This window comes from Somniosus microcephalus, chromosome 16 (assembly GCF_052327205.1).
Source record: "Somniosus microcephalus isolate GS21.2 chromosome 16, FLI_Smic_1.0, whole genome shotgun sequence".
NCBI classification, from domain to species: Eukaryota; Metazoa; Chordata; class Chondrichthyes; order Squaliformes; family Somniosidae; genus Somniosus; species Somniosus microcephalus.
In genome coordinates this window covers 67273085-67296243 of record NC_141002.1, presented here as the reverse complement: position 1 = coordinate 67296243, position 23159 = coordinate 67273085, and the positions used below count along the sequence as shown (strand labels likewise).

The following is a 23159-nucleotide window of genomic DNA, read 5'->3' as shown; positions in this document are numbered from 1 at the left end:
TATGACAATTTTTTTTAAACTAAATGCGCCCCAATTTTGCAGTTGTAAGATAAAGACTAGAATGACATTTTTGTGATTAAAATCTCTCAAAATCTTTGAATTTTATGAATTGGACGTTTATGAAAAAGTAAATTTACAAATCTTTCAACAAAAGTATCAGATGCGTCTGTTTGCATCAACCATAGCATTTCTGTGCGCAATTGCTGGCCAGTCGGTGGGCACATAGTCAAACTCTGCGGCAGCCATTGCTTTTTCGTGGCCTGTCGATGCATACGGTGACCGACCGCAAGTTCCGGATTTCGCGAAGCGCATGCGGAAATCTTGAACTTATGGTGGATTTCAAAGGAGGTACTCTGAGTCTGCCCCCACACCGACCACAAAATCCGGGCCATTATCTGGTCATTATCACATTGCTCTTTCTATGTGCAAATTGGCTGCCGCGTTTCCTATATTACAACAGTGGCTACACTTCAAAAGTACTTAATTGGCTGTAAAGTGCTTTGGGACATCCTGAGGTCGTGACAGTTGCTATATAAATGCAAGTCTTTTTATGTGTGGAAATGAACTAACATATCCATAGGCTATAGCATTGCAAATTACTCTAGTAATTAAATGATTTAAATAAATTATTTGTTTTCAAAAGGATGGTTATACTCCTTTGCTGTTGGCGGTTATTGAGAACCATCAAGAAATGGTAGAATTTATCCTTAAAGAAGGCGCAGATGTCAATGTCAAGGACAAAACTGGGAGGTACAGTTTACACACTAAGTCTTAAATTACTACATTAAGAACTTTTGTGGGAAATTTGCATATATTTTCTGTGTTTTTCTTTATGGAATCCTTGAAGTAATACCTATTGAGCACTGATTATTGCTGTTGGTATGCTGTACTTTCTGGTTGCCAGCAACAAGAGCCCACACACAAAAGAAAATGTGAGAAATTATTAGTAGGCATTCCATTGCTTGAATTGAATCTGATTGTTCTACCAGACTAGCCTTGTTTTTTTTAAATATGCATTTAATGCCATTCATTGAGAACAATTAGTTCTTCCAAGCATGTAATATTAATATTGTAAGTACCATAGAAAGTAAGAGGAAATTTTAGCTTCTGATATCTTAATCTATTTTCAGTGCAGTACCTTTCTTCTGAATTCCACGAAAGTTAATGGCTTTGAACTTTGCAGATTTATATTCTTCTGATTAAGGGGAGGAATTAAAGGAAAGAGAGTAATAACAGGGAAATAAATGCATGTGGCTCATTGACACTAAATACATATTTTGGTTCTGTCTTCACAAAGGAGGACACAAATAACCTCCCAGAAATGTCGGGGAACATAGGGTCTGATGAAAGGGAGGAACTGAAAGAAATCAGTATTTGCAGGGAAATGGTTTTGGGGAAATTGATGGGATTGAAGGCTGATAAATCCCCAGGGCCTGATAATCCACATCCTAGGGTACTTAAGGAAGTGGCCCTAGAAATAGTAGATGCATTGCTGATCATCTTCCAACATTCGATGGAATCTGGAACAGTACCCATGGATTGGAGGGTAGCTAATGTTACCCCACTATTCAAAAAAGGTGGTAGAGAGAAAACGGGGTATTACAGACCGGTAAGCCTGACATCGGTAGTGGGGAAAATGCTAGCGTCCATTATAAAAGATGTAATAGCAGAGCACTTGGAAAGCAGTGACAGGATCAGACAAAGTCAACATGGATTTATAAAAGGTAAATCGTGCTTGACTAATCCACTGGAATTTTTTGAGGATGTAACTAGTAAAATAGATAAGGGAGAACCAGTGGATGTGGTGTATTTGGACTTTGAGAAGGTTTTCGATAAGGTCCCGCATAAGAGATTAGCGTGAAAAGTTAAGGCACATGGGATTGGGGGCAAGGTATTGACTTGGATAGAGAACTGGTTGGCAGATAGAAAGCAAAGAGTTGGAATAAACGGGTCTTTTTCAGAGTGGCAGGCAGTGACTAGTGGGGTACCGCAGGGTTCGGTCCTTGGACCCCAGCTATTCACAATATATATTAATGATCTAGACAAGGGAACTAGATGTAATATCTCCAAATTTGCAGACGACACAAAGCTGGGTGGGCGTGTGTGCTGTGAGGAGGATGCCGAGAAACTACAGGATGATTTGGACAGGTTGGGTGATTGGGCAGAAGCATGGCAGATGCAATATAACGTGGATAAATGTAAGGTTATCCACTTTGGTGTCAAAAAGAGGAAGGCAGATTATTATCTGAATGGCAATAGATTGGGAGAAGGGGAAGTGCAATGAGACCTGGGTGTCCTTGTGCTCCCGTTGCTGAAGGTAAGCATGCAGGTGCAGCAGGCGGTTAAGAAGGCAAATAGTATGTTGGCCTTAGTAGCGAGAGGGTTTGAGTACAGGAACAAGGATGTCTTGCTGCAGTTGTACAGGGCCTTGGTGAGACCACACCTTGAGTATTGTGTGCAGTTTTGGTCGCCTTATCTGAGGAAGGAGATTCTTGCCATGGAAGGAGTTCAGAGAAGATTCACCAGGCTTATACCTGGTATGGCAGGAATGACGTAGGAGGAGAGATTGGGTCGATTGGGCTTGTACTCGCTGGAGTTTAGAAGAATGAGAGGGGATCTCATTGAAACTTATAAAATTCTGGCAGGACTAGACAGACTAGATGCAGGGAGGATGTTCCCGATGGTCGGGGAATCCAGAACCAGGGGTCACAGTCTAAGGATAAGGGGTAGGCCTTTTAGGACAGAAATGAGGAGGAATTTCTTCAGCCAGAGAGTGGTGAACCTGTGGAATTCTCTACCACAGAAGGCAGTAGAGGCCAATTCATTAAATATATTCAAGAAGGAGTTGGATATATTTCTTAAGGCTAAAGGGATCAAGGGGTATGGGGAGAAAGCAGGAACTGGGTACTGAACTTGGATGATCAGCCATGATCGCATTGAATGGCGGAGCAGGCTCGAGGGGCCAAATGGCCTACTCCTATCTTCTACGTTTCTATGTTGCTAAGGAATTGTTAGAAGTTAAAAAGATCAACCAGACTGTCAACGTGCGTGGGGTTGAGGCCTGTTGGGGCACCATCCTTTCAGCTTGTGGTGAATCTTATGCAGTTTGGCTAGAGATTTCAGGATTCCCTGTCCAAACTGCTGCAAATGCCCTTGGGTAAAGATGTTGCTTTGCTATTCAGGTTAGGGTTGCTGGAAATGCTACCAATCGAGTTTTCATCCTATACCAAGGATGGCAAATGGTCAATGATACAAGCCCAACCACAGTGGAGTGAGTTGCTCTGTTGCCAAATTGAAATACTGTAGCATTACTAGATTTTGTGACTTGCTCCATGATGCCAAACATGGTGTTTTGAGTCTGAGGAAAAAAGCCCATCTCGCAGTAGAGCTGTAATAAAAAATCGAATCAAATCAATCCAGCATTGATGACAATCCCACTCCAAAAGGAGGAGATGCCTTAAATTCTTTGTAACCAGGTGGGAAGGGATCATAATGGACACTTGTATCAAATAATTTATCTCCATGAGTTACTGATTAGAATTCAAGGGAATTGTACATTCAGATTTATTTAAGAGTCCAATCCTGAGAACAAGTTAAGTCAGTCAGCTGTTTGTGGCAGCCATAAAAGTTTGTAACTCATATATGACATAGGGCAATTATTTGTAAATCTTCTGTATTCTGTTCCTATTAGAACTGCCCTGATGATTGCTGCGAGTAATGGACAGATTAACTTGGTTAAGCTACTTCTACGTTACAATGCAGATGTTTCTTTAAAAGAAGATAAAGGATGGACAGCTGAAGATCATGCAATTATGAATGGACACCATGCGTAAGGATTTTACAGTATAATATCTTGCATTTAGTTTTCTTTAGAGGTGATGCAGTAATGCACTTGGCGTGGCAGTGGTATTACTAATGCATTGGTGGGTTAGTATGTAATGGTACAGTCTGATTTTTATACTGAGACATACAGATTGCAAAGCTGAATGCTCAATTCCTGGTCAGTGCTTGGTTAGCTTATCTCAGCCAGGACAACAGTTGTGTGCTACAATTGATCTCAGTACTTTTGGCTGTTGGTGTGGAGAAAGAATCCGCCAGATTCTGGCTATTTTTAATCCAGTGAACCTCTACTGAAAAGTGCATGTGTGTGGATATCATGTGAGTGGGCACATCTATGGGAGATGGAGTTCAGTGTGAGGCTTTGGATCCAAGAAAGATAAATTGGAGCATTTTCTTAATGGCGAGAGACTAGGAACTGTGGAGGAGCTAAAGGATGTGGGCACCTAAGTATACTAATCACTAAAAGTTAGTGCATAGGTATAAAAAGTAATCAAAAAGGCTAATTGAATGTTGGCCTTTATCTCAAGGTGGCTGGAATACAGAAAGAGGGGAAGTTATGCTTCAATTCTACAGAGCTTTGGTCAGACTCCATCTGGGGTACTGTGTTCAGTTCTGCACACCATATTACAGGAAGGATATATTAGCCTTGGAGCGGGTGCAGCGCAGGTTCACCAGAATTATACTGGGCTTAAAGGGTTAAATTATGAGGACAGAGGGGCTGAATGGCCTACCTCTTATGTTTCCCATCCCCAGTCGGACCTGATTTTAGCCAGTGATCTTGAACTAAGGAAGGGAAGTACACAAATTGAAAATCGAGTGAGGACAGGACTGGGCTTGGCTGTGATGTGCAGTTGAAGAGTGGCTAACTGAGTTGGAGACTGGATGGCTCCCAGCACTTGTGGAACCATAACCCAGCCTAAATTGTCATCTTCAGGAGAGAGCAAATATATTAGTGTAGAACTCTGCAAAATAAGTTTATTTCTAGAATGATAGCAAGAAATTGTACACTGTAATGTCACCAAATAAAAAAAATCAGCATTGCTGTAAACTTTATAGTTACAGTTCACTCCGTGAACATGTAAGTAAGGATAATGCTGAGGGTACTGATCAAAAAGTTGCGTTGTTGTACAAGGTGATTCTCGACCCTTTACATAGTACTGTATGTAATCATAGTAATTACTACCCTTGAGAGCGAACAGAGGTGCTCAGTGAAGCTGATTGCTATTATCAGGGTTTTAAGTTATGAAGGTAGTGGATTTGTTTATTTTGGGGCGGGGAGGAGAGTTTGAGGTGTTTTAATTGACGTTTTTAAATTATGAAGGGGATTGAGAAACTCAATCGAGCCAAGTTGTTCACTTCGGTAAAAGTGGTCAAATACAAGAGGACAAATATGGAAGTTAGGATAAGATATTAATGACCTGGATTTGGGTATACAGGGTATAATTTCAAAGTTTGTAGATGACAAACTTTGGTAGGAAGAATGAAGCGAGGCAATATAAACCTAAGAGGTACAGTTTTAAAGGGGGTGTAGGAACAGAGCAACATGGGGGTGTACGTACACAAGTCTTTGAAGATGGCAGGACAAGTTTAGAAGGCTGTTAAAAAAGCATATGGGATCCTTGGCTTTATAAACCAAAGCATAGAATACAAAAGCCAGGAAGTTATGCTAAACCTTTTATAAAACACTGGTTAGGCCTCAGCTGGAGTATTGTGGCCAATTCTAGGCACCACACTTTAAGAAGGATGTCAAAGCCTTAGAGAGGGTGCAGAGGCGATATATTAGAATGGTACCAGGGATGAAATACTTCAGTTACGTGGAGAGACTAGAGAAACTGGGGTTGTTCTTAGAGTGGAGAAGGTTATGGGGAAATTTAATAGAGGTGTTCAAAATCATGAATGGTTTTGATAAGAGTAAATAAAGAGAAACTGTTTCCACTGACAGAAGGGTCGGTAACCAGAAGAGACAGATTTAGATAATTGGCAAAAGAACCAGAGGTGACATGAGGAAAACATTTTTTACACACCGAGTTATGATGATCTGAAATGCACTGCCTGAAAGGGTGATGGAAGCAGATTCAATAATGGACCGGCAATTGCGGTTGGAGGCTTCCCCCAGGCGAATGCCTCCAAACCGCAAGTAAACTCCAAACTTATCTGATGACCTTGGACCTACGAAGACTCGCGCTACTGGGCCTGCAGGCGTACGCCTGCGTAAAGATCCACGTATCTCGGGTGCATGCGGTTTGCAAGCATTCCTGGGATCACGTGGGTAAGCCCAACCAATTACAAAGTGGGATTCCCATTATGCTTATGGGGATTCCATTTACAGGAAACTTTCGATTTACCGGCACCTAAATAACCGGAAATCTCGGTTAACCGGCAAAATTCAGGAATAGGTTCATACTTCATATTACTTGCCTTCCTCCATCTGTTGCTATGCAAGGGTGTGGCTGCAGCTGTTGCTAAGCTACAGAGACGCTTGTAACTTGTGGCCATTGTTCTGAACCTGTTGCTAAGCAACAGGGTTTGTTGCTTTATACGGAGCTCTCAGCTCTCGTATCTTTTACTATAGCGCTCGGTGATCTGGAATTTTTGATGAACCGGCACCACGTCGGTCCCGTCGGTGCCGGATAAAAAAAAGTTTCCTGTATGTACGGAATCCCCATAAGCATATTAGGAATCACATAAAAAATAAATTTTCACACTATCTTAATAAAAATAAATCATCACATGTTTTAAAATTAATTAAAATACAATTTAATTAAACATTTAAAACAAAAATATAATTTTTTGAAAAATAAATTTAAACGTTTTTAAAGGGGCCAAAAATAACCTAAACTCATTTTAAAGGTTTTTGAATGTTTAAATGATTTTTAAAATTTTATTTTAATATTTATTTAAACCCTTATGCTGGTAAAAGAAAGCCTTATGCCTGCGTGGGTATTCGCTGAGCAGCAGTAATAGCCCAACCCTGCGCCAGTGAATGTCCATTTCCTTCGGATTCGTACGATCTGTCAAGCAGAATCTTGACAGATCGCAAGTTCCGGGTTTTCGTGCGTGTACATCACATGCGGAAACCTGGAACATACGGGGCACTTACGACTGCGCATGCTGTGGAAAATCCAGGCCAACAACTTTCAAAAGGAAATTGGATAAATATTTGGAAGGGGGAAAAAATTGCAGGGCTGTGGGGAAAGGCCAGGGTAGTGGAACTAATTGGATAGCCGAATGGCCGCCTTATGTGCTGTATCTTCACTGATTCTAAGCTTTCAGAATGAAACCGCTGAAAATTTGCTCTTCTCTCTCTATATTAAGACACAGTGCCTACAAATTATTAAAAATTAGCATAATATTTCCATGGTAAAAAAACAGTTGTCCAAATATATTTTTTCTAGTTTGGGTAAATCTTATGTAAGTAACATCTTAATTCTGATTTTGTACAGTTGTTCTCATCTAATCACTGAGTATGATACAAAAAAGAAACTTCATCAGTCACCATACTATCGAACAAGCAAGGGGAAAGGGGTATCCATGTTCAACAGTCCAGACCATGCTGCTGAATTAGGCTTTGCACTTGGAGGACCAGCCACAGACAAAGATGGTGAGTTTGAGGGGGAAATGCAGAAATACATACTGTATATTGAAATCTTTTGAAAATATTTCTGCATTGTATAATATTTTAGGCACTGTAGCGTACTGAGGATATAGACATTTCAATTTAAATGTAGTTTGAAAACGGTTTCTAAAGGTATGTACATCAAATTGTGTTAAAGTAGATGCAGATAATATGAAGATTTGATGCAAGAACCTGAAAAGTTTGTGGAAAATAATTTTAATGTGGTGATATTTGAGATCAGTGATTTTCTTTTCCCCTTTTTGAAAACACAAAAATAAGTATAATCTTTTCATATGCTGGAAGAGACTCGACTATTTCTGCAATCCATTGATAGTTTTATTGATTGTAATGCTATAAATATATCACTGTAAAATGAGTCTGAGATGTCTAAAAAGAAAATATAGTTGATCTATGCAAGATCAAGCTCAATTTTCCAATAAAACAGTTTGCCTTGATGGGAATCTTTGTGGAAAAATTGAACTTTCTACTGACAACAGACCAACAGCTTTGTATATGGCAGTAAATGACTGTTTAGCCATATGAGTATCTGACCTCATTGGAAACAATACTGTGCTTCCATTTATCAGTTTAGGCAACTAACAGTTTATTCTCTAGAGTCAACATTCAATATCAACTAGAATACTAGTCACAAGGCACCTGAACTGGGAAAAATCAATACCAAATGGCTCCTGACTTTGTACTCCATTGCTAGCGACTCTTCCTGGCTTGAATGGCCTCTGACTTAGAGTTTGAATCATTTAAGGATATCGATCAATGCAGTTTCCTATAGAATTCTGATGTGCTTTAACTGACATCTGCAGTTTAGTTCCCTGGGTGCGAGAGAAGACCTAAAACAGTAGGTTTCTATGTTTCTGAGAAAAAAATATTAACATTTTAGTTGGGAGATATTCATGCTTCTTTATTAGTGTTATGTTGATAAGTGGGGGGGGGGGCGGTGGTTGGTAGAGGGGAAAGAGAGTATTTTTAATAGGATACTTTCCTTATAACTATCCTCCTGATTATAACAAATTGTCTTAGTTTTATACTATAGCTTCTCATATCTGCATTTTTATAATATACATTTTATGGAAACAGAGGAGAACTGAAAAAAGAAATGAGGGGCAAAGAGAATAGATTAGCAGGTAACAAAAGGGAACCCAAAAGTCTGTTATAAACATATAAATAGTAAAAGGGTAGTCAAAGGAAGAGTGGGGCCGACTAGGGACCAAAAAGATCATCTTGTGGAGACAGAGGGTATGGCTGAGGTACTACGTAAATGAGTACTCTGCATCTGTCTTCACTAAAGAAGAGGATGCTTCCAATGTCGGTTATGGAGGAGGTGGTAGAGAAATTGGATAGGATAAAAATAGTTAAAGAGGAAGTAATTAAAAGGTTAGCAGTGCTAAAAATAGATAAGTCACCTGGTCAGATAGGATGCATCCTTGGTTGCTGAGGGAACTAAGGGTGGAGATAGCGGAGGCTCTGGTCACAATCTTCCAATCTTCTTTACATATAGGAGCGGTGCCAGAGGACTGGAGGATTGCAAACATTACACTCCAATTCAGAAAAGCGGAGAGGGATAAACCCAGCAATTACAGGCCAGTCAGCCTAACGTTGGTGGTGGGGAAACTTTTAGAGACAATAATCCAAGACAAAATTAATTTTAAAAAACATTTTTTATTCGTTCATGGGATCTGGGCGTCGCTGGCAAGGCCAGCATTTATTGTCCATCCCTACTTGCCCTTGAGAAGGTGGTGATGAGCCGCCGCCTTGAACCGCTGCAGTCCGTGTGGTGAAGGTGCTCCCACAGTGCTGTTAGGGAGGGAGTTCCAAGATTTTGACCCAGCGACGATGAAGGATTGGCGATATAGTTCCAAGTCAGGATGGTGTGTGACTTGGAAGGGAACTTGGAGGTGATGGTGTTCCCATGCGCCTGCTGCCCTTGTTCTTCTAGGTGGTAGAGGTCGCGGGTTTGGGAGGTGCTGCCGAAGAAGCCGTGGCGAGCTGCTGCAGTGCATCTTGTAGATGGTACACACTTCAGCTATGGTACGCCAGTGGTGGTGGGAGTGAATGTTTAAGGTGGTGGATGGGGTGCCAATCAAGCGGGCTGATTTGCCTTGATTGGTGTCGAGCTTCTTGAGTGTTGTTGGAGCAGCACTCATCCAGGCAAGTGGAGAGTATGCCATCACACTCCTGACTTGTGCCTTGTAGATGGTGGAAAGGCTTTGGGGAGTCAGGAGGTGAGACACTTGCCACAGAATACCCAGCCTCTGACATACTCTTGTTGCCAAAGTATTTATGTGGCTGGTCCAGTTAAGTTTCTCGTCAATGGTGACCCCCAGGATATTCATGATGTGGGGGATTCGGCGATGGTACTGCCGTTGAATGTCAAGGGGCGGTGGTTAGCTGCTCGCTTGTTGGAGATGGTCATTGCCTGGTACTTGTATGACGCGAATGTTACCTGCCACTTATCAGCCCAAGCCTGACTGTCGTTGAGGTCTTGCTGCATGCGGGCATGGACTGCTTCATTATCTGAGGAGTTGCGAATGGCACTGAACACTGCAGTCATCAGTGAACATCCCCACTTCCGACGTTCTGATGGAGGGAAGGTCATTGATGAAGCAGCTGAAGATGGTTGGGCCTAGGACACTGCCTTGAGGAACTCCTGCAGCAATGTCCTGGGGCTGTGATGATTGACTTCCAACCATAACCATCTTCCTTTGTGCTAGGTATGACTCCAGCCAGTGGAGAGTTTACCCCCCGATTCCTATTGACTTTAGCTTTTTACTTGAGCTCCTTGATGCCACACTCAGTCAAATGCTGCCTTGATGTCAAGGGCAGTCACTCTCCTCTCACCTCTGGAATTACTCTTTTGTCCAAGTTTGGACCAAGGCTATAATGAGATCTGGAGCCGAGTGGTCCTGGCGGAACCCAAACTGGGCATCAGTTAGCAGGTTATTGGTCAGTAAGTTCTGCTTGATAGCACTGTCGACGACACCTTCCATCACTTTGCTGATGATTGATCGTGGACTGATGGGGTGGTAATTGGCCGGATTGGATTTGTCCTGCTTTTTGTGGACAGGACATACCTGGGCAGTTTTCCACATTGTCGGATAGATGCCAGTGTTCTAGCTGTACTGGAACAGCTTGGCTAGAGGCACGGCTAGTTCTGGACCGCAAGTCTTCAGCACGACAGCCGAGATGTTGTCGGGTCCCACAGCCTTTGCTGTATCCAGTGCGCTCAGCCGTTTCTTGATATCACGTTGAGTGAATCGAATTGGCTGAAGACTGGCTTCTCTGGTGGTGGGGACCTCAGGAGGAGGCCGATATGGATCATCCACTCAGCATTTCTGGCTGAAGGTGGTTGCAAACGCTTAAGCTTTGTCTTTTGCACTCGTGCTGGGCTCCACCATCATTGAGGATGGGGATATTCTTGGAGCCTCCTCCTCCCGTTAGTTGTTGAATGGTCAACCACCATTCACGACTGGATGTGGCAGGACTGCAGAGCTTTGATCTGATCTGTTGATTGTGAGATCGCTTAGCTATGTCTGTAGCATGCTGCTTCTGCTTTTTAGCATGCATGTAGCCCTGTGTTGCACCTTTCCCAGGTTGGCACTGCATTTTTAGGTAACGCCTGGTGCTTCTCCTGGCATGCTCTTCTACACTCCTTATTGAACTAGGGTTGGTCCAGACCCTGGCTTGATGGTAATGGTCGAGTGAGGAATATGCCAGGCCATAAGGTTACAGATTGTGATGGAATACAATTCTGCTGCTGCTGATGGTCCACGACGCCTCATGGATGCCCAGTTTTGAGCTGCTAGATCTGTTCTGAATCTATTCCATTTAGCATGGTGGTAGTGCCACACAACACTGTGCGGTGGTCACTGCTACCAATGCTGTCATGGACAGATGCATCTGCGACAGGTAGATTGGTGAGGGTGAGGTCAAGTAGGCCTAGATTGGCAGCTGTGTCCTTCAGGACTTGGCCAGCTCGGTCAGTAGTTTTGCTACCGAGCCATTCTTGTTGATGGACATTGAAGTCCCCCACCCAGAGTACATTTTGTGCCCTTGCTACCCTCAGTTCTTCTTCCAAGTGGTGTTCAACATTGAGGAGTACTGATTCATCAGCTGAGGGAGGGCGGTTGGTGGTAATCAGCAGGAGGTTTCCTTGCTCGTGCTTGACTTGAAGCCATGAGATTTCATGAGGTCCGGGGTCAATGTTGAGGACTCCCAGGGCCACTCCTTCCCGACTGTATACCACTGTGCCGCCACCCCTGGTGGGTCTGTCCTGCCGGTGGGACAGGTCATACCCAGGGATGGTGATGGAGGAGTTTGGGACATTGGCTGAAAGTTATGATTCTGTGAGTATGACTGTCAGGCTGTTGCTTGACTAGTCTGTGGGACAGCTCTCCCAATTTTGGCACAAGTCCCCAGATGTTAGTGAGGAGGACTTTGCAGGGTCGACTGGGCTGGGTGTGCCATTGCCGTGTCCGTAGCTGGTGCCAAGGTCAATGTCTGGTGATCCGTCCGGTTTCATTCTTATTTAGGGAACGGTAGTATAGTGGTTATGTTACTGGACTAGTAATCCAGAGGCCTGGACTAATGATCCGGAGACGTGAATTCAAATCCCACCACGGCAGCTGGGGAATTTAAATTCAGTTAATTAAATAAATCTGGAATAAAAAGCCAGTATCAGTAATGGTGACCATGAAACTATCGGATTGTCGTAAAAACCCATCTGGTTCTTTAATGTCCTTTAGGGAAGGAAATCTGCCGTCCTTACCTGGTCTGGCCTATATGTGACTCCAGACCCACAGCAATACGGTTGATTTTTTAACTGCCTTCTGAAATGGCCTGGCAAGCCATTCAGTTGTAAAAAAACCGCTACGAAAAACAATAAGAATAAAACTGGACAAAATTAATTGTCACTTAGAAAAATATGGGTTAATGAATAGAAACATAGAACATAGAAAAATAGGAGCAGGAATAGGCCATTCGGCCCTTCGAGCCTGCTCCACCATTCAATATGATCATGGTTGATCCTCTATCTCAAAACCATATTCCCGCTTTCACCCCATACCCCTTGATGCCTTTTGTGTCTAGAAATCTATCTATCTCCTTCTTAAATATATTCAGTGACTTGGCCTCCACAGCCTTCTATGGTAGAGAATTCCACAGGTTCACCACCCTCTGAGTGAAGACATTTCTCATCTCAGTCCTAAATGTCCTACCCCGTATCTTGAGACTGTGACCCCTCGTTCTAGACCCCCCAGCTAGGGGAAACATCCTCCCTGCTTCCAGTCTGTCTAGCCCTGTCAGAATTTTATACCTTTCAATCAGATCCCCTCTCATTCTTCTAAACTCTAGTGAATACAGGCCTAGTCGACCCAATCTCTCCTCATACGACAGTCCTCCCATCCCAGGAATCAGTCTGGTGAACCTTCGCTGCACTCCCTCTATGGCAAGTATATCCTTTCTTAGGTAAGGAGACCAGAACTGCACACAGTACTCCAGGTGTGGTCTCACCAAGGCCCTGTATAACTGTAGTAAGACATCCTTGCTCCTGTACTCAAATCCTCTTGCAATGAAGGCCAACATACCATTTGCCTTCCTAACTGCTTGCTGCACCTGCATGTTTGCTTTCAGTGATTAGTGTACAAGCACACCCAGGTCCCTTTGTACATCAACATTTCCCAACCTATCACCATTTAAATAATACTCTGCCTTTCTGTTTTTCCTACCGAAGTGGATAACTTCACATTTATCCACTTTATACTGCATTTGCCACGTATTTTCCCACTCACTCAACTTGTCTAAATCGCCCTGAAGCCTCTTTGCATCCTCCTCACAACTCACAATCCCACCTAGTTTTGTGTCGTCAGCAAACTTGGAAATATTACATTTGGTTCCCTCATTCAAATCATTGATATATATTGTGAATAGCTGGGGCCCAAGCATTGATCGCTTCGGTACCCCACTAGTCACCGCCTGCCACCCTGAAAAAACCCCATTTATTCCTACTCTCTGTTTCCTGTCTATTAACCAATTTTCAATTCATGCCAGTATATTACCCCCAATCTCGTGTGCTTTAATTTTGCACACTAACCTCTTATGTGGGACTTTATCAAAGGCCCGCTGAAAATCCAAATACACCACATCCACTGGTTCTCCCTTATCTATTCTACCAGTTACATCCTCAAAAAACTCCAGTAGGTTTGTCAAACACGATTTCCCTTTCATAAATCCATGTTGACTTTGTCTAATCCCGTTGATATTTTCTAAGTGTCCTGTTATCACATCCTTTATAATAGACTAGCATTTTCCCTACTACTCATGTTAGGCTATAATCTGTAGTTCCCTGTTTTCGCTCTCCTTTTTTAAATAGTGTCGTTACATTTGCCACCCTCCAATCTGCAGGAACTGTTCCATAATCTATAGAATTTTGGAAGATGACAACCAATGCATCCACTATTTCCATGGCTACCTCTTTTAGTACTCTGGGATGCAGGTTATCAGGCCCTGGGGATTTATTGCTTTCAGTCCCATTAATTTCTCCAGCACTATTTTTTTACTAATATTAATTTCCTTTAATTCCTCCTTCTCACTAGACCCTTGGTTCCCTAGCATTTCTGGGAAGTTATTTGTGTCCTCTTCCTTGAAGACAGAACAAAAGTATTTGTTTAATTGCTCAACCATTTCCTTGTTCCCCATTATAAATCCTCCTGTTTCTGACTGTAAGGGACCTACATTTGTCTTCACTAATCTTTTTCTTTTTACATACTTGTAGAAGCTTTTACAGTCCGCTTTTATGTTCCTTGCAAGTTTACTCTCGTACTCTATTTTTTCCCTCTTAATCAATCTCTTGGTCCTTTTTTGCTGAACTCTAAACTGCTCCCAATCCTTAGGCTTGCTACTTTTTCTGGCAACTTTATAGGACTCCTCTTTGGATCTAATACTATCTTTAATTTCTTTTGTTAGCCATTGTTGGGCCGCGTTTCCTTTTGTGTTTTTGCGCCAGAAAGGAATGTATAACTTGCAATTCATACATTTGTTCCTTAAATGTTAGCCATTGCCTATCCACCATCATGCCTTTTAATGAAGCTCCCCAATCTATCATAGCCAACTCACTTCTCATACCTTTGTAATTTCCTTTGTTTAGATTTGGGACCCTAGTTTCGGATTGGACTATTTCACGTTCCATCTGAATGAAGAAGTCTATCATGTTATGGTCAGTCTTCCCTAAAGGACCCCGCACAACAAGATTATTAATTAACCCCTTCTCATTGCACAATACCCAATCTAGGATAGCCTGTTCCCTAGTTGGCTCCTCAATGTACTGCTCTTTATAATAAAAAAAAAAAAAAAAAAAACCATCTCGTACACAGTCCAGGAATTCATCCTCCACAGTATTATTGCTAATTTGATTTGGCTAGTCTATATGTAGATTAAAGTCACCCACGATTACTGTCAGCTAGCACGGACTTGTTAAATGCAAATTGTGTTTGACTAACTTGATTGAGTTCTTTGATGAAGTAACGTAGAGAGTTGATAAAGGTAGTGAAGTTGATTGTTGTGTATATGGACTTTCAAAAGGCTTTTGATAAAGTACCACATTTTTTTATTTGTTTATGGGATCAGGGCGTCGCAGGCAATGCCAGCATTTATTGCCCATCCCTAATTGCCCTTGAGAAGGTGGTGGTGAGCCGCCTTTTTGAACCGCTGCAGTTCGTGAAGTGCTGGTACTCCCACAGTGCTGTTAGGAAGGGAGTTCCAGGATTTTGACCCAGCGACGATGAAGGATCGGCGATATACTTCTAAGTCAGAATGGTGTGTGACTTGGAGGGGAACTTGGAGGTGGTGGTGCTCCCATGTGCCTGCTGCCCTTGTCCTTCTAGGTTGTAGAGGTCGTGGGTTTGGGAGGTGCTACCGAAGAAGCCTTGGCGAGTTGCTGCAGTGCATCTTGTAGATGGTACACACTGCAGCCACGGTACGCCGGTGGTGGAGGGAGTGAATGTCTAAGGTGGTGGATGGGATGCCAGTCAAGCAGGCTGCTTTGTCCTGGATGGTGTCGAGCTTCTTGAGTGTTGTTGGAGCTGCATTATTCCAGGCAAGTGGAGAGTATTCCATCACACTCCTTACTTCTGCCTTGTAGATGGTGGAAAGGCTTTGGGGAGTCAGGTGATACACTCGCCACAGAATACCTAGCCTCTGACCTGCTCTTGTTGCCACAGTATTTATGTGGCTGGTCCAGTTAAGTTTCTGGTTAATGGTGACCACCCAGGATATTGATAGTGGGGGATTCGGCGATGGTAATGCTATTAAATGTCAAGGGGCGGTGGTTAGACTCTCGCTTGTTGGAGATAGTCATTGCCTGGCACTTGTGTGGCGCGAATGTTACCCGCCACTTATCAGCCCAAGCCTGAACATCGTCCAGATCTTGTTGCATGCGGGCATGGACTGCTTCATTATCTGAGGAGTTGTGAATGGCGCTGAACACTGTGCAGTCATCAGCGAACATCCCCATTTCTGACCTTCTGCTGGAGGGAAGGTCATTGATGAAGCAGCTGAAGATGGTTGGGCCTAGGACACTGCCCTGAGGAACTCCTGCAGCGATGTCCTGGGGCTGTGATGATTGACCTTCAACCACCACAACCATCTTCCTTTGTGCTAGGTATGACTCCAGCCAGTGGAGCGTTTTCCCCCTGATTCCCATTGACTTCAGTTTTACAAGGTTCCTTGATGCCGGACTTGGTCCAATGCTGCCTTGATGTCAAGGGCAGTCACTCTCGCCTCGCCTCTGGAATTCAGCTCCTTTGTCCATAATAAACATGTTGGCAAAATTGAAGCCCATGGGATTAAAGGAGCAGTGGCAGCATGGATACGGAATTGGCTAAGAGACAGAAAGCAATTGTTTTTCAGAATGGAGAGAAGCGTATACAGTGGTGTCCCCCAGGATTTGGTATTGGCACCACTGCTGTTTTTGATATATATGAATGACCTGGACTTGGGTATACAGGGCATAATTTCAAAGTTTGCAGATGACATGAAACTCAGGAATGTAGTCAACAGTGAGGAGGATAGTAATAACCATAGACAGACTGGTGAAATGGGCAGATGCATGGCAGATGAAATTTAACCGGGAGAAGTGTGAAGTAATGCATTTTAGTCGAAAGAATGAGGAGAGGCAATATAAACTAAATGGTACAATTTTAAAGGGGGTGCAGGAGCAGAGACCTGGGGTTGTACATACACAAATCTTTGAAGGTGGCAGGATAAGTTGAGAAGGCTTTTTTTTAAAGCGTACAGACTCCTTGGCTTTAAAATCAGAGGCATAGAATACAAAAGGAAGGAAGTTATGCTAAACGGTTTATAAATCACTGATTAGGCCTCAGCCTGGAGTATTGTATTCGATTCTGGGCACCACACTTTAGGAAGGATGTCAAGGCCTTGGACAGTGCAGAGGAGATTTACTACCATGGATACGGGACTTCACTTATGTGGAGAGACTGGAGAAGTTAGGGTTGTTCTCCTTGGAGCAAAGAAGGTTAAGGGGAGATTTAATAGAGGTGTTCAAAATTATGAGTTTTGATGGAGTAAATAAAGGAGACTGTTTCCAGTGACAGAAGGGTCGGTAACCAGAGGGCACAGATTTAAATAATTGGCAGAAGAACCAGAGGCAACATGAGGAAAACACTTTTTACACACAGTTGTTATGATCTGGTAAAAGAAAGACTTGCATTTATATAGCGCCTTTCACGACCACCGAAGCACTTTACAGCCAATGAAGTACTTTTGGAGTGTAGTCACTGTTGTAATGTGGGGAAACGCGGCAGCCAATTTGCACACAGCAAGCTCCCACAAACAGCAATGTGATAATGACCAGATAATCTGTTTTTGTTATGTGGATTGAGGGATTGAGGGCCAGGACACCGGGGATAACTCCCCTGCTCTTCTTCGAAACAGTGCCTTGAGATCTTTTACATCCACCTGAGAGCGCAGATGGGGCCTCTGTTTAACATCTCATCCAAAAAACAGCACCTCCGACGGTGCAGCACTCCCTCAGCACTGCACTGGAGTGTCAGCCTAGCTTTACGTACACGAGCCCCTGGAGTGGGACTTGAACCCACAACCTTCTGACTCCGAGGCAAGTGACGTAATAAAACTCACTACGTACTTGGTTTGAGCACAAAGCAAGGCTTTAATCAACTTGTTTCAGAACATGGAGGTCTAGTTGTACTTCACTAGTTCCTTGTCTTACAAAATGTCCCTGGCAAGCTGGGCCCACGCCCGAGTATTTATACTCCTTGGACAGTGCCACCAGCTGGCCGTCCAGCGTTATTTCATGAGTAGTTTCTTGATGAATGATGAGATTTAGCTGACACTAACCAGAGGACACAGATTTAAGGTAACTGGCAAAAGAACCAGAGGCGAGATGAGGAGATTTTTTTTTTTTTAAGCAGTGAGTTGTTATCATCTGGAATCCACTGCCTGAAAGGGTGGTGGAAGCAGATTCAATAATAAATTTCAAAAGGGAATTGGATAATTGCTTGAAAGGGGAAAAAATTGCAGGGTTATGCAGGGGAATGGGACTAAAGGAGAGCATAAGCACAATAGGCCGAATGACCACCTCCTGTGCTGTATCATTCAATTGAGAACTGACAGCCCTATTTCTGAATGGAGGAGCAGATATTGGTGGTTGTCATAGCAAAATCACTAGAACGAATCAGGAATCGTCATCAATATAATTTGTATTTGAAATGAATGTTTATGATTTTAATTTACTAAGCTGGCGGTTACAGAATACATGAGGAATCATGGTAAACAATTTAAACCATACTCGTGATGCTGAGCATAATTCTTAATTCAGCCCACTAATGGAACAAAAAATATATTCAAATGTACCTCTGTTTTAATAATGACTTTATTAAAAATTGTGCAATAATATTGACTTCTATCAAACAAAATTGACTTCTATCAAACAAAATTACTAGTGTGATAGTGGCACCCAGCAGAAATTATTAACCCAATAGCTGTTCAAGACTGACCAACGAATGACATATTAGTTACTGTAGTTCTGCAACCTTGTACAGCAGATTGTGGTGTTATTGAAATAGTGCAATTTATGCACATTTGTGTGTATGTATATTAAATGTGTTACGTGGATATCCTTTTAGAATTCGAAGTTGAGGATCCTCTTTTATAAAGAACTGGATCACATAGCACTGTTTACTGTAAGTGAGAGGATATACATTTTGAGAGGGAGTTTGCCTATGACGGAATTTAATGAAGATATTGAAAGCAAGGAAAAATAATTGCATAGGTATAGTTGAGTACATTGGTGTGAAGTATGTAATAATTCGGTTTATATTATGTGAGAAGCTTTATTTTGACCCCTGGATATTTGCGTTTGAGAGAAATGGTGGGCAAAAAGCTTTTGAACATTTGATTCAATCAGCTTAGTTTCTGTTTTTCTGAGCAATGAGTGTTGTATGCAAATCAAAGTGTGACACAGGAAGTGTGCCTCCAGAACAGCAGAAATTGTGTACAATAGTACAATTTTTAATACATTACTATTGGATCATCTTTGCATTGCCCACAGTGAGTCAGAGAATAAGCTGTTTTAGATAGTAGGATTGTTATGCCACATAAGGCACGGTATATTAGAGATGATGGCTGTGTCAAACTTTGTTTTTATTACATGGGTTTTCCGGTCTTTTTATGGCATGACTTTTTAATCGTATTTTGATGATGGAGTTCAGTGACTCTATTGGGCTCCACACTATATAGGAAGGATATTGAGGTTTTAGAAAGTGTACAATACAGATTCACATGGATGCTGCCTGGTATGAGGAAATATAAATACGAAGAAAGACTCAAAGTTGGGTCTTGTTAGAACAAAGCAAATTATGGAGCAATATAATAGTTTTTAAAATTATGTAAGGATGGGACAAGATAGATGGAAGCAACTGTTTCCAATCATTGAGGGGACAAGAATGAAGGGCCTAAATACAAGGTTAAATGGAAGAGATTGAGAATGAAGGGCAGGAGAAACCTTCACACACACAGCTGTTAAGCTGTGGAATTCGTTTAAGTAGTGGAAGGACAGTGCTGTGTCGAAGGACGTTGAATGATCTCTAAATTAACAACGGTAAGGGTGTTTTCAGATGAATAATAAGGTAGTTAACTGTATGTGATTCTCTGATTCATAGTCCTAAAGCTATTTATCTAGGGAATATCACATAGCGCCATGTTCCTTGTCCCAGAAGCAAGGAGCAAGTCACTTGTCAGCAGTCATGTCCAGTGTCTTGCATTCTGTAATGTATGCACGCACGTTAAAGTTGCACATTCGAGTTCTTTGCCATTATTTTATTCGTTCATGTGATATGGGCGTTGCTGGCAAGGCCAGCATTTACTGCCCATTCCAATATTACCCTGAGGTGATTGTAACTGCAGGATCTGGAGACTAGCAGCCAGTTAACGCTATTCATTCCTCCTGCAGAAGACCGCATATAATGGCAGGCCACTTGTAGAGGACATGCCAACATCTGGAATTAAACAGCACGTGAAGAGGAAACAATGGTCTCTCCAGATGGTTTCCCAAGACCTGTAGTTGTTCACTCAGTGCCTCCACATTGAGTTGACTGATTTGCCTGGATCTTGGATCACATGAAGCAGGGGAAGATCTGCAGATGCTCCTGGAGCTGCCACTTTCACCAGGCTTCCCTGGAGTATGTTGAGTGCTGCTACGTAACAGGGCAGCCAACTCCTCCACTATCCTAGTCATTTGCTGCACACCTTTGGAGAGTCTGCACAAAACTTCTACATGTCTGATGCTCGGCTAGCATTCTTCTTTTCAGAGGACTCTTGAGGTCATCATCCACTTGCTCTTCAGCCAGAGGCTGATGCGTCTTATGCCTCCGCTCAATTAAATCAGACTACTTCCACATCTGCGTCCTCTGCCGCCTTGTACTCTGTGTCTCAGAACTTGTCAATTCCTCATCTACACTACCTGTATCCTCTTGAGTGTGTGTCTATGAGCTGCTGAGGAGAGAGGGTGAATGATGGAATGGGTAAATGGTCACCCCCACCAGTGTTGCCAGATGTTCGCCCTTCAACATCTAAGAGCACAGCCAAACTATCATCTTATTTGAAGCAGTGAGTTCTTGGTGACTGATGGGACCAATTTTTTTGGTATGAATGAGTGTTCAGAGAGTGAAAGGCAGAATTTCTGGAATTTAGGGCAGGTGATGGCTGTCCTAACTGTCATTTACGTTTTCCTGCCATTGTGAGGGAGGACACTTCTTCAGCACACCCTGAAACTGAATGGGTTTATACCAGGTGCTTCTGCAGCAGAACCCCGGAATGCATCAGATTTATCAGAAATTCCTGGCCCTGCAGAGGTGTAATTGCCAACTTGCGCCCTCCCACCCCCACCCCCCAACCCAGCAATTTTGGGGCCTAAATATCTAGCACCAACTGGCCCATTTTGCATACCATGAGTATTCTCAGCTTTAAAACTGATGAGGGATAAAAGTTAATAACAGATAGGTAATAGAATATATAATATGGAATAGCAACAACAACTTGCATTTATATAGCACCTTTTAACATAGTAAAACATCCCAAGGTGCTTCACGGGACTATTAAAAGACAAAAAAAAATAATTGACACCGAGCCACATAAGGAGAAATTAGGGCAGGTGACCAAAAGCTTGGTCAAAGAGGTAGATTTTAAGGAGCGTCTTAAAGGAGGAAAGAAAGGTTTAGGCGGGGAATTCCAGAGCTTAGGGCCTAGGCAACAGAAGGCACGGCCACCAATGGTTGAGCGATTTATAATCCGGGATACTCAAGATGGCAGAATTAGAGGAGCGCAGATATGTGGGGTGGTGGGGTGGGGGCTGAAGGAGATTAGAGATAGGGAGGGGCGAGGCCATGGAGGGATTTGAAAACAAGGATGAGAATTTTGAAATCGAGGCGCTGCTTAACCGGGAGCCAATGTAGGTCAGCGAGCACAGGGGTGATGGGTGAACGGAACTTGGTGAGAGTTAGGACACGGGCAGCCGAGTTTTGGATGACCTCAAGTTTATGTAGGGTAGAATGTGGGAGGCCAGCCAGGAGTGCGTTGTAATAGTCAAGTCTAGAGGTAACAAAGGCATGGTTGAGGGTTTCAGCAGCGGATGAGCTGAGGCAAGGGAGGAGACGGCGATGTTACGGAGGTGGAAATAGGCGGTCTTAGTTATGCTGCGGATACGGAAGCTGATTTCAGGGTCAAATATGAGAACCAAGGTCACTCATTTGTAGTTTTCACAGAATAATAGACCCGAGTTGTGGAATGGTCAGGAACTCAAAATATAATTTCATAAAAATGGAATTTGACTTGGTCATTGTAAATCAGTGGCCCTGATGATATCCTTTACATGGCATAAACATAAGTATAGTTATAAATAATGTGCTGCCTGCAATGTGGAATGTGTCAACCACTGCCAAGAATTTAATGTACTGTACTGCTCAGCCATTGTGTGACTGGAGAAAAGCAGCAATTTTAACACACTGCCACTAAATCTAATGTGTTTTTTGTCTTTTGATGATTAGAATATGCATTGCTTTCATCTCTGCAACTAATTGCAACTGTAACATTCATTGCCATATAGTACAGAAAAAATGAAGGCTTGTAGCAAAAGTAAAAAATAAGTTGAAATACATTAACCAGGAATATCAGGTCATCTTTGCTGTTGTGTCCTGTGACCAGAAGCTTATGCATCCTAAGGGTGCTAGGCTAATTACATTCTTCCATCCTAACCACTGGCCATGATAGGAAATGGAGCAACATTCTGCTCATGGTTTCCCTAATACCGGGGTAACCTTCAGGCAGTTGTATGGTATCAGTTATGATTAACTAACACTTCAACAAGCGCTACTGCATAGATGTAATTGGTAAATGAGGTACAGCTCAATATTAATTCTGCTGGATCTCGGGATAGGCCTCCCTCGATAAGGTGCAAGTATGATTTGTAAAATACTATTGAATTGCAAACAGATAGCTTTTTGCTGCTGGGGTATCTATTCTTCAAAACAAAGATGCTGAACATATTGTACATCTCATAATCCCCACTCCATCCCATGGGCTGTTATGTGGGAGCCTGTCAACCTAACTTGTAGAGCCCAGAAGGATAGTTGTTGTGGGAGATGGAAGCGTACCCAAGAGTGAGATTTTCTAGGGTTGGGATTAATATACTGTTTTGGGACAGTAAAGGGAGAGCCTTATTCTTTATCTGATCAAGCAACATCGAACTGTGAACTTGATGACACTGGAAGACTAGAGTAGAAACGTCCTTTGTTCCTGAGCACTGCCATTCTTTAACTTGAGGACAAAAATGTTTTGATCAAAATAATGTTTTTAATTCACAAAATACAGGAAACTTTGTTATATCCGGCACCAACGGGACCGAGCTGTTGCCAATCTATCAAAACTGCCGGACATACAAAGTTAATGTTGAAGCATACAGAGGTTTTCATCTCCGTATCTGACAACAAACACTGTTGCTTAGCAACAGCTTGTAAACAGTCGGCCCGTACCTTGGAAGCGCCTCTGTAGCTTAGCAACAGCTTCAGAGAGACTTTCCAGAGCCCGACTGTTGAAAACAAAGCCACGAGAAGAAAAAAAAACCTAACAAAACGGCTCCTGATTTCTGCCGGTAGATCGA

General features: G+C 42.7%; 1 protein-coding gene across 5 annotated transcripts in view; it reads left to right on the top strand.

The window, feature by feature from the left end:
- Positions 1 to 23159, top strand: part of LOC147106249 (alanine and arginine rich domain containing protein) — a 214608-nt gene that overhangs the window by 23997 nt on the left and 167452 nt on the right. For all 5 annotated transcript variants that reach the window (XM_086009196.1, XM_086009195.1, XM_086009194.1 and 2 more), the window contains exons 4-6: positions 644 to 750; positions 3692 to 3829; positions 7284 to 7441. In XM_086009196.1, coding sequence (XP_085865322.1) covers positions 644 to 750; positions 3692 to 3829; positions 7284 to 7441 — 403 coding nt within the window. The remainder of the gene's footprint in view (positions 1 to 643; positions 751 to 3691; positions 3830 to 7283; positions 7442 to 23159) is intronic.